This window comes from Oncorhynchus mykiss, chromosome 12 (assembly GCF_057628025.1).
Source record: "Oncorhynchus mykiss isolate SJ-2025 chromosome 12, ASM5762802v1, whole genome shotgun sequence".
Classification (NCBI taxonomy): Eukaryota; Metazoa; Chordata; class Actinopteri; order Salmoniformes; family Salmonidae; genus Oncorhynchus; species Oncorhynchus mykiss.
The window spans coordinates 677,223-689,265 of NC_143033.1; the positions used below are offsets into that span (position 1 = coordinate 677,223).

The following is a 12,043-nucleotide window of genomic DNA, read 5'->3' on the forward strand; positions in this document are numbered from 1 at the left end:
ATGGTCTGTGTGCATATGATCAGACTGTATACGTTACCATGGGTTAAGGGGGGGTACCGTGTCATGGGGTCTGGACTTTAGGGGTCAGAGTACAGTACCATGGGGTCTGGACGGTAGGGTTAGGGGTCAGAGTACAGTATCATGGGGTCTGGACGGTAGGGTTAGGGGTCAGAGTACAGTACCATGGGGTCTGGACGGTAGGGTTAGGGGTCAGAGTACAGTACCATGGGGTCTGGACGGTAGGGTTAGGGGTCAGAGTACAGTACCATGGGGTCTGGACGGTAGGGTTAGGGGTCAGTACAGTATCATGGGGTCTGGACATTAGGGTTAGGGGTCAGAGTACGGTATCATGGGATCTGGAAGGTAGGGTTAGGGGTCAGAGTACAGTATCATGGGGTCTGGGCGGTAGGGTTAGGGGTCAGTACAGTATCATGGGGTCTGGACATTAGGGTTAGGGGTCAGAGTACAGTACTATGGTGTCTGGACGGTAGGGTTAGGGGTCAGTACAGTATCATGGGGTCTGGACATTTGGGTCAGAGTACGGTATCATGGGGTCTGGGCGGTAGGGTTAGGGGTCAGAGTAAAGTACCATGGGGTCTGGACGGTAGGGTTAGGGGTCAGTACAGTATCATGGGGTCTGGACATTAGGGTCAGAGTACGGTATCATGGGGTCTGGGCGGTAGGGTTAGGGGTCAGAGTACAGTATCATGGGGTCTGGGCTGTAGGGTTAGGGGTCAGTACAGTATCATGGGGTCTGGACGGTAGGGTTAGGGGTCAGACTACAAATACAGTACTATGGGGTCTGGACGGTAGGGTTAGGGGTCAGAGTACAGTATCACGGGGTCTGGACAGTAGGGTTAGGGGTCAGAGTACAGTACTATGGGATCTGGACGGTAGGGTTAGGGGTCAGAGTACAGTATCACGGGGTCTGGACAGTAGGGTTAGGGGTCAGTACAGTATCATGGGGTCTGGACAGTAGGGTTAGGGGTCAGAGTACAGTATCATGGGGTCTGGATGGTAGGGTTAGGGGTCAGAGGACAGTATCATGGGGTCTGGATGGTAGGGTTAGGGGTCAGAGTACAGTACTATGGGATCTGGACGGTAGGGTTAGGGGTCAGAGTACAGTATCATGGGGTCTGGACGGTAGGGTTAGGGGTCAGAGTACAGTATCATGGGGTCTGGACAGTAGGGTTAGGGGTCAGTACAGTACCATGGGTTCTGGACGGTAGGGTTAGGGGTCAGAGTACAGTATCATGGGGTCTGGATGGTAGGGTTAGGGGTCAGAGTACAGTACTATGGGATCTGGACGGTAGGGTTAGGGGTCAGAGTACAGTATCATGGGGTCTGGACGGTAGGGTTAGGGGTCAGAGTACAGTATCATGGGGTCTGGACGGTAGGGTTAGGGGTCAGAGTACAGTACTATGGGATCTGGACGGTAGGGTTAGGGGCCAGAGTACAGTATCATGGGGTTAGGGGTCAGAGTACAGTATCATGGGTTCTGGACGGTAGAGTTAGGGGTCAGAGTACAGTATCATGGGGTCTGGACGGTAGGGTTAGGGGTCAGAGTATAGTATCATGGGGTCTGGACGGTAGGGTTAGGGGTCAGAGTACAGTACCATGGGGTCTGGACGGTAGGGTTAGGGGTCAGTACAGTATCATGGGGTCTGGACATTAGGGTTAGGGGTCAGAGTACAGTACTATGGTGTCTGGACGGTAGGGTTAGGGGTCAGAGTACAGTACCATGGGGTCTGGGCGGTAGGGTTAGGGGTCAGAGTACAGTATCATGGGGTCTGGGCTGTAGGGTTAGGGGTCAGTACAGTATCATGGGGTCTGGACGGTAGGGTTAGGGGTCAGTACAGTACCATGGGGTCTGGACGGTAGGATTAGGGGTCAGAGTACAGTATCATGGGGTCTGGGCTGTAGGGTTAGGGGTCAGTACAGTATCATGGGGTCTGGACGGTAGGGTTAGGGGTCAGTACAGTACCATGGGGTCTGGACGGTAGGGTTAGGGGTCAGTACAGTATCATGGGGTCTGGACGGTAGGGTTAGGGGTCAGTACAGTACCATGGGGTCTGGACGGTAGGGTTAGGGGTCAGAGTACAGTACCATGGGTTCTGACAGACTGTTGGATGCATCCTGGATAAGGCCTCTGCAGTCAATCAGCTGACCCTAACAGAGAAAAGCAACACAACCACAGGACTATCAACATAGCAAAATACCAGCAGCTAAAACTCATGAAACACTTTGACACTGTGTGTATGTGTCTGTGGACGTGTTTAACTATACTTGTGAGGACCAGAAGTTCCCACTAGAATAGTAAACAAACTTTGATTTGATTTGAAACAAAAAGTGGACCAACTGGGGACATTTGGTTTGTCCCCACAAGGTGAAATGTTATTTCTAGGGGGGTTAGGATTAGGTTTAGGAGCTAGGGTTACAGTTAGGATTAGGTTTAGGAGCTAGGGTTAGGATTAGGTTTAGGAGCTAGGGTTACGGTTAGGATAAGGTTTAGGAGCTAGGGTTAGGATTAGGATTAGGTTTGGGAGCTAGGGTTACGGTTAGGATTAGGAGCTAGGGTTACGGTTAGGATTAGGTTTAGGAGCTAGGGTTAGAATTAGGTTTAGGAGCTAGGGTTAGAATTAGGTTTAGGAGCTAGGGTTAGGATTAGGTTTAGGAGCTAGGGTTAGGGTTAGAATTAGGAGCTAGGGTTACGGTTAGGTTTAGGAGCTAGGGTTACGGTTAGGATTAGGAAAAATAGGATTTAGAATGGGACTGAATTGTGTGTCCCCTCTCAAGGTTAGTTGTAAAAAAACTGTGTATTTGTGTGTGTGTGTGTTTCCGTTCCCTACCTTCTTCATCTGTCCTTCTCCTGCTCCGTTCCTGATGATGGGGGAAACATTCAGGCCGAACTCTGTCGGCTCTGGAGGAGAGGAGCGCCCCCCGTTCTCCTGCAACCATCAACAGTATCTGCCAATCATAGTGATCAGCAGGAACAAATGGCCCCCTATTCCCCATATTAGAGGTCGACCGATTATGATTTTTCATCGCCGATACCGTTTATTGGAGGACCAAAAAAAGCCGATACCGATTAATCGGACGATTTTGTATTTTTTTTGTAATAATGACAATTACAACAATACTGAATGGCTACTTTTCTTTTACCTTAATATAATACATCAATAAAATCAATTTAGCCTCAAATAAATAATTAAACATGTTCAATTTGGTTTAAATAATGCAAAAACAAAGTGTTGGAGAAGAAAGTAAAAGTGCAATATGTGCCATGTAAGAAAGCTAACGTTTCACTTCCTTGCTCAGAACATGAGAACTTATGAAAGCTGGTGGTTCCTTTTAACATGAGTCTTCAATATTCCCAGTTAAGTTTTAGGTTGTAGTTATTATAGGAATTATAGGACTATTTCTCTCTATACCAATTGTATTTCATATACCTTTGACTATTGGATGTTCTTATAGGCACTTTAGTATTGCCAGTGTAACAGTATAGCTTCCGTCCCGTGACGTCACCGATTGAAACGCAATTAGCGCGCACCCCGCTAACTAGCTAGCCATTTCACATCGGTTACACCAGCATAATCTCGGGAGTTGATAGGCTTGAAATCATAAACAGCTCAATGCTTGAAGCACAGCGAAGAGCTGCTGTCAAACGTACGAAAGTGCTGTTTGAATGAATGCTTACGAGTCTGCTGCCTACCATCGCTCAGTCAGACTGCTCTATCAAATATCAAATCATAGACTTAATTATAACATAATAACACACAGAAATACGAGCCTTTGGTCATTAATATAGTCAAATCCAGAAACTGGCATTTAGAAAACAAAAGGTTTATTCTTTCAGTGAAATGCGAAACCGTTCCCTATATTATTTAACGGGTGGCATCCCGAAGTCTAAATATTGCTGTTACATTGCACAACCTTCAATGTTATGTCATAATTGTGTACAATTCTGGCAAATTAATTACGGTCTTTGTTAGGAATAAATGGACTTCACACAGTTCACAACGAGCCAGGTGGCCCAAACTGCTTGCACGGAACGCAAGAGAAGTGACACAATTTCCCATGTTGTAAGAAATTCATGTTAGCAGGCAATATTAACTAAATATGCAGGTTTAAAAATATATACTTGTGTATTGATTTTAAAGAAAGGCATTGATTGATGTTTATGGTTAGGTTTGGTGCAACAACAGTGTAAATCATCACCAGTTTGGCAAAGTAGGCTGTGATTCGATAAGAAATGAACAGGCACTGCATCGATTGTATGCAATGCAGGACACGCTAGATAAACTAGTATTATCATCAACCATGTGTAGTTAACTAGTGATTATGTTAAGATTGATTGTTTTTTATAAGATAAGTTTAATGCTAGCTAGTAACTTACCTTGGCTTCTTGCTGCCCTCACGTAACAGGTTAGGGTTAGCTTGCCATGCAGGCTCCTCGTGGAGTGCAATGTAAGGCAGGTGGTTAGAGCGTTGGACTAGTAACGGGAAGGTTGCAAAAACGAATCCCCGAGCTGACAAGGTAAAAATCTGTCGTTCTGCCCCTGAACAAGGCAGATAACCCACTGTTCCTAGGCTGTCATTGAAAATAAGAATGTGTTCTTAACTGACTTGCCTTGATAAATAAAGGTGCTTTATTTTAATAAAGTTTTTTTTTTTTTAATAGTGTCCAAAAATACAGATTTCCGATTGTTATGAAAACTTGAAATCGGTCCTAATTAATCGGCCATTCCGATTAATCGGTCGACCTCTACCCCATATAGTGCACTGTTTGACCAGGTCCCATACGGTTCTATATAGGGAATATAGTGCCATTTGGGATGTCACATGGTACAAACAGCCTGTTCCATCTGGTGTGTCTATAGTGAAATGTAAGCACATTCAGTAAACTAATTTGATTGTTTGAAACAGAGTGGCGTGAAAACGTACACCAACAGCTTTAATGGCGTCCTTGACCACCATCTTGGGTTTTGTCTTCTTGACTCCACCCCTGGAGGGGGGTCTGTGGGAGGAGTTTATTCTGGGCAGGGGCTGAACTCCAGTGCAGGGGACCCTGAAGGACACAGACAGGTAGACGGACGGACAGACAGAACACAGCAGACAGCTAAGAGCTACACAGAACACTGATATTGAGCCATTCCAGAAATCCAACACCATACTCTGAAGCTTGTTTTAACAGAGAAAAAAGGCTCACCTCTTTTTTCCACAACTTCTTGCATGTCTACTTTCAACTAGATTGAAAAGAGATGAACAGGAGATAACCCAAAACACATAGCAATTAATGATATGATGCATCACCACATATTACCACAACATAACCTATATCTCTGAAACGGCAGGTTCTTTTTCAATAGGTTTTCATTGAAATTGTGTATTTGTGTATGTATACATTATTATTTTGTTTTGCTACAGAAAATGCAGTGTCTTATGAGCCCACGTGGGCTGGGCATCCTTGAAGATGCATGGCACTATAATAATACAAACATCTAAATGATTAAAGTGAGATTCTGTCGCCACGCCAACCTGGTTCTGGCAGTTTCTTGGTTAGTTTGGGATATCTCTGGAACTTGATGAAGTAGTAACTCTCATACTCCATCAACACTGTGTCCAGGTCTATATTGTCACACACTTCAAACTGCCGGAAGCAGACATTGGTATCCTGTTCCAGAGCACTGGCAGCATCCATGTACCTGTCAACAACATAGTCATGTTCAAGTCGAGCCCTCTGTAGACCTAGGCTACTTTACAGGAATCAGACTAGATATGCAGTATATCACACTGACTTACCCTGCCTCCATTAAATGATGAAAGATTAATATGAGTAGATTTCTTCTTCTGGACTCTGTTCTCATTTCATCCTAATGTAAGAAACGAGTTAATCAGTGTAATATAATGATAAGCCAGGTAACAACCAGACATCTGCAACATGATCAGCTTTCTGTTCCAGCACCATATTCACCACACAGCACCAAGACAGACTGCCTAGGCAACAGTGGACGCTGAATGACTCATGCACCTAGCTAGCTAACTGGTTAGCTTGTGAAAGTTAACTTACTTAATACAAACACGATGCGAAAAATATAGTGATTCCTTTGTATATTAAGCCACATTGATCTAAACAATACTCACCGCCTCTCTTGCTTGATTCGCGGTTCTGATAGATTGATAAGAAAGCTCCATTGTGGATGTTGCGATCTGTCGGCGTGACACTTTGTGGTTTCTGGTTTGGGCAAAATGCTGTGTTTAAGACAACTGGGAACTCGAAACATACGAGACAAAATCACGACGTCAGTGATCTTCAGGTCGGCATGTCGGAGCTCTAGAAAGAGACCGGGGTTGGAATTCCGTTCAAATTGATTTTTCCCAGTCGGAGCTCGTTTTGTCCCCGAGTTCCCATTTGTTTTGAACGCACTGAAGTCTGAGATTCCGAGTTCCCAGGTGTTATGAACGCGGCATTACTGACCATAGCGACGAACAAACAAAAGTTTTGGAAGCTGATTCGGGTCTCTCCCATAACTCCGCCCCATAGGTATGTTGGATTCTGTATTTTACATTATAGCCATTAGCATATATATGATTAAATATTATCTGATGTTGGTTGTGTGAGGTGTCTGCATTTGTGCACTGGGGCATCATTATGAGATTAAACAACTGCTTGCTACTTGCCTGTTTGTGTGTGACAATAACGGAGTAACATGGTGTGACCTGCATGTTGCAAAACTGTAGATAACAGCCCAGCAGATGCTTTGTCCTTGTGTTTGTATGTAACAATATTGAGCACATGGTGTGACTTGCTGTATCTGCGGGCGATTCCCTGATCCACCTCTACGCAGACGACACCATTCTATATACTTCCGGCCCGTCCTTGGACACTGTGCTATCTAACCTCCAAACGAGCTTCAATGCCATACAGCACTCCTTCCGTGGCCTCCAACTGCTCTTAAACGCTAGTAAAACCAAATGCATGCTTTTCAACCGTTCGCTGCCTGCACCCGCACGCCTGACCAGCATCACCACCCTGGATGGTTCCGACCTTGAATATGTGGACATCTATAAGTACCTAGGTGTCTGGCTAGACTCTAAACTCTCCTTCCAGACCCATATCAAACATCTCCAATCGAAAATCAAATCAAGAGTCGGCTTTCTATTCCGCAACAAAGCCTCCTTCACTCACGCCGCCAAACTTACCCTAGTAAAACTGACTATCCTACCGATCCTCGACTTCGGCGACGTCATCTACAAAATTGCTTCCAACACTCTACTCAGCAAACTGGATGCAGTTTATCACAGTGCCATCCGTTTTGTCACTAAAGCACCTTATACCACCCACCACTGCGACTTGTATGCTCTAGTCGGCTGGCCCTCGCTACATATTCGTCGCCAGACCCACTGGCTCCAGGTCATCTACAAGTCCATGCTAGGTAAAGCTCCGCCTTATCTCAGTTCACTGGTTACGATGGCAACACCCATCCGTAGCACGCGCTCCAGCAGGTGTATCTCACTGATCATCCCTAAAGCCAACACCTCATTTGGCCGCCTTTCGTTCCAGTTCTCTGCTGCCTGTGACTGGAACGAATTGCAAAAATCGCTGAAGTTGGAGACTTTTATCTCCCTCACCAACTTCAAACATCTGCTATCTGAGCAGCTAACCGATCGCTGCAGCTGTACATAGTCTATTGGTAAATAGCCCACCCATTTTCACCTACCTCATCCCCATACTGTTTTTATTTATTTATTTTGATTTTTCTGCTCTTTTGCACACCAATATCTCTACCTGTACATAACCATCTGATAATTTATCACTCCAGTGTTAATCTGCATAATTGTAATTATTTGCCTACCTTCTCATGCCTTTTGCACACAATGTATATATAGACTCCCCTTTTTTCTACTGTGTTATTGACTTGTTAATTGTTTATTCCATGTGTAACTCTGTGTTGTCTGTTCACACTGCTATGCCTTATCTTGGCCAGGTCGCAGTTGCAAATGAGAACTTGTTCTCAACTAGCCTACCTGGTTAAATAAAGGTGTTCTCAACTAGCCTACCTGGTTAAATAAAGGTGTTCTCAACTAGCCTCCCTGGTTAAATAAAGGTGTTCTCAACTAGCCTACCTGGTTAAATAAAGGTGTTCTCAACTGGCCTCCCTGGTTAAATAAAGGTGTTCTCTACTAGCCTACCTGGTTAAATAAAGGTGTTCTCTACTAGCCTACCTGGTTAAATAAAGGTGTTCTCAACTAGCCTACCTGGTTAAATAAAGGTGTTCTCAACTAGCCTACCTGGTTAAATAAAGGTGTTCTCAACTAGCCTACCTGTTTAAATAAAGGTGTTCTCTACTAGCCTACCTGGTTAAATAAAGGTGTTCTCAACTAGCCTACCTGGTTAAATAAAGGTGTTCTCAACTAGCCTACCTGGTTAAATAAAGGTGTTCTCTACTAGCCTACCTGGTTAAATAAAGGTGTTCTCAACTAGCCTACCTGGTTAAATAAAGGTGTTCTCAACTAGCCTACCTGGTTAAATAAAGGTGTTCTCAACTAGCCTACCTGGTTAAATAAAGGTGTTCTCAACTAGCCTACCTGGTTAAATAAAGGTGTTCTCAACTAGCCTACCTGGTTAAATAAAGGTGTTCTCAACTAGCCTACCTGGTTAAATAAAGGTGTTCTCAACTAGCCTACCTGGTTAAATAAAGGTGTTCTCAACTAGCCTACCTGGTTAAATAAAGGTGAAATAAAAAAAATAATAAAAAAAAAAAATCTTACAAAGTTGTGATAGGAAGGGGTGGTCATCACGAGGTTTAACTGAAATGGAAAAATACTGAACAACACAATAGCAGGAACTGAGCAACTGTTATAACTAGGGGGTGATAACAGTAGGAATCTATACATCGACGACGGAGGGAGGACTCCAAGAAGCGCCAAGAGGCGGGGACCCGCTTGAGCGCCTGCGATAGGCTGGGCAAATTTAAACCACGCCCAGCCTCTACTGTGACAGGCCAACAGACGGGTTGGAACTATATCTATCACAGTATAAGAACAACTGTTTACATACATCCTGTCAGTTCTCTGTTTGCCCTGCGAGGTGGGACAGAGAGCCCATATATACGAAAGTTGCATTTGCCATTTATTACTTAGCTAATAAAAAATACATAGTATACAATCGGTGACTCATTGTTACCAGATACCTGATACCAGATTCGAATTTACGCAACCCTAACAGGTACTGTTGCTACTTGCTGCCACCTAACCGAACCAGACGACCAAGTCTCTCATCAACTATGGGTGCATTCGTAAATTCACGCCGGAGTGTGCTCTGGGCGTTCGTAAATTCACGCCGGAGTGTGCTCTGGGCGTTCGTAAATTCACTCCGGAGTGTGCTCTGCGCGTTCGTATAGTCACGCCGGAGTGTGCTCTGGGCGTTCGTAAATTTACGCCGGAGTGTGCTCTGGGCGTTCGTAAATTCACGCCGGAGTGTGCTCTGGGCGTTCGTAAATTTACGCCGGAGTGTGCTCTGGAGTGTGCTCTATCAGATTGTCAGCTGCTAAATCCCCGAGCGTTTCGGCTGTTGGAGCGTCCAGAGCGCACACTGCTAGCTACTTCCAGACACAAATCAAATCAAATCAAATTTATTTTATATAGCCCTTCGTACATCAGCTGATATCTCAAAGTGCTGTACAGAAACCCAGCCTAAAACCCCAAACAGCAAGCAATGCAGGTGAAGAAGCACGGTGGCTAGGAAAAACTCCCTAGAAAGGCCAAAACCTAGGAAGAAACCTAGAGAGGAACCAGGCTATGTGGGGTGGCCAGTCCTCTTCTGGCTGTGCCGGGTGGAGATTATAACAAAACATGGTCAAGATGTTCAAATGTTCATAAATGACCAGCATGGTCGAATAATAATAAGGCAGAATAGTTGAAACTGGAGCAGCAGCACAGTCAGGTGGACTGGGGACAGCAAGGAGTCATCATGTCAGGTATTCCTGGGGCATGGTCCTAGGGCTCAGGTCCTCCGAGAGAGAGAAAGAAAGAGAGAATTAGAGAGAGCATATGTGGGATGGCCAGTCCTCTTCTGGCTGTGCCGGGTGGAGATTATAACAGAACATGGCCAAGATGTTCAAATGTTCATAAATGATCAGCATGGTCGAATAATAATAAGGCAGAACAGTTGAAACTGGAGCAGCAGCACAGCCAGGTGGACTGGGGACAGCAAGGAGTCATCATGTCAGGTAGTCCTGGGGCATGGTCCTAGGGCTCAGGTCCTCCGAGAGAGAGAAAGAGAGAAGGAGAGAATTAGAGAACGCACACTTAGATTCACACAGGACACCGAATAGGACAGGAGAAGTACTCCAGATATAACAAACTGACCCTAGCCCCCCGACACATAAACTACTGCAGCATAAATACTGGAGGCTGAGACAGGAGGGGTCAGGAGACACTGTGGCCCACTCCGAGGACACCCCCGGACAGGGCCAAACAGGAAGGATATAACCCCACCCACTTTGCCAAAGCACAGCCCCCACACCACTAGAGGGATATCTTCAACCACCAACTTACCATCCTGAGACAAGGCTGAGTATAGCCCACAAAGACCTCCGCCACGGCACAACTTAAGGGGGGGGGGGGGCGCCAACCCAGACAGGATGACCACATCAGTGACTCAACCCACTCAGGTGACGCACCTCCTCCAGGGACGGCATGAGAGAGCCCCAGTAAAGCCAGTGACTCAGCCCCTGTAATAGGGTTAGAGGCAGAGAATCCCAGTGGAAAGAGGGGAACCGGCCAGGCAGAGACAGCAAGGGTGGTTCGTTGCTCCAGAGCCTTTCCGTTCACCCTCCCACTCCTGGGCCAGACTACACTCAATCATATGACCCACTGAAGAGATGAGTCTTCAGTAGAGACTTAAAGGTTGAGACCGAGTTTGCGTCTCTGACATGGGTAGGCAGACCGTTCCATAAAAATGGAGCTCTATAGGAGAAAGCCCTGCCTCCAGCTGTTTGCTTAAAAATTCTAGGGACAATTAGGAGGCCTGCGTCTTGTGACCGTAGCGTACGTGTAGGTATGTACGGCAGGACCAAATCAGAGAGATAGATAGGAGCAAGCCCATGTAATGCTTTGTAGGTTAGCAGTAAAACCTTGAAATCAGCCCTTGCTTTGACAGGAAGCCAGTGTAGAGAGGCTAGCACTGGAGTAATATGATCAAATTTTTTGGTTCTAGTCAGGATTCTAGCAGCCGTATTTAGCACTAACTGAAGTTTATTTAGTGCTTTATCCGGGTAGCCGGAAAGTAGAGCATTGCAGTAGTCTAACCTGGAAGTGACAAAAGCATGGATTAATTTTTCTGCATCATTTTTGGACAGAAAGTTCCTGATTTTTGCAATGTTTCGTAGATGGAAAAAAGCTGTCCTTGAAATGGTCTTGATATGTTCTTCAAAAGAGAGATCAGGGTCCAGAGTAACGCCGAGGTCCTTCACAGTTTTATTTGAGACGACTGTACAACCATTAAGATTAATTGTCAGATTCAACAGAAGATCTCTCAGAAATGAGAGAACACTTCACTCTGACCATTTTACTCACCCTAGAAGAGGCTGTTTTCATGTTATCCAGATCGTTGGTGAGTGTAACTGTGCTGCTGGCAACAATTGAATTGCGTTTTTTTTTGCTGACGTTTAGTGACACCGGCCATATTCAACGGGTGTTGAGCGTTCGTAAACTCTGGCACACTCAGACGAGAGTGATTTGAAATCGGAGTAGATACCCAGAGAGAATTTACGAACACGCCCTATATACCGAACATGAATCAGATCGGGCAAGGTGCTGCAAGCTAGCAGCTAATATGATGGCTTGTACATTTCAGAAAGTATTCACACCTCTTGACTTTTTCCACATTTTGTTGTGTTACAGCCTGAATTTAAAATGGATTAAGTTGAGATTTTGTTTTAGTGGCCTACACACACACAATACCCTATAATGTTAAAGTGAAGTTTTCAGAAATGTTTACAAATTAAATAAAAATTTAAATATGAAATGTCTTGAGTCA

The 12,043-nt window shown here is 45.2% G+C and overlaps 1 protein-coding gene across 5 annotated transcripts in view; it reads right to left on the bottom strand.

Annotated features, from left to right (window-relative positions):
• katnal2 (katanin p60 subunit A like 2) overlaps positions 1–11,810 on the bottom strand; it is a 41,595-nt gene extending 29,785 nt beyond the window's left edge. The window contains exons 1-8 of one of the 5 annotated variants that reach the window (XR_016484788.1): positions 11,581–11,739; positions 6,145–6,235; positions 5,803–5,873; positions 5,539–5,705; positions 5,210–5,246; positions 4,945–5,068; positions 2,850–2,948; positions 2,107–2,169 (exon numbers count right to left, since the gene is read on the bottom strand). Coding sequence is in view for 2 of the 5 variants with exons in the window: in XM_090191415.1 (XP_090047541.1) it covers positions 2,107–2,169; positions 2,850–2,948; positions 4,945–5,068; positions 5,210–5,246; positions 5,539–5,705; positions 5,803–5,873; positions 6,145–6,195 (612 nt within the window). In the remaining 3 variants the exon portion in view is untranslated. Of the gene's footprint in view, positions 1–2,106; positions 2,170–2,849; positions 2,949–4,944; positions 5,069–5,209; positions 5,247–5,538; positions 5,706–5,802; positions 5,874–6,144; positions 6,488–11,580 lie in introns of those variants that run through there. The other 4 variants (XM_090191415.1, XR_016484789.1, XR_016484787.1 and 1 more) reach the window with 4 other exon arrangements.
• Positions 11,811–12,043: the final 233 nt, after the last annotated feature.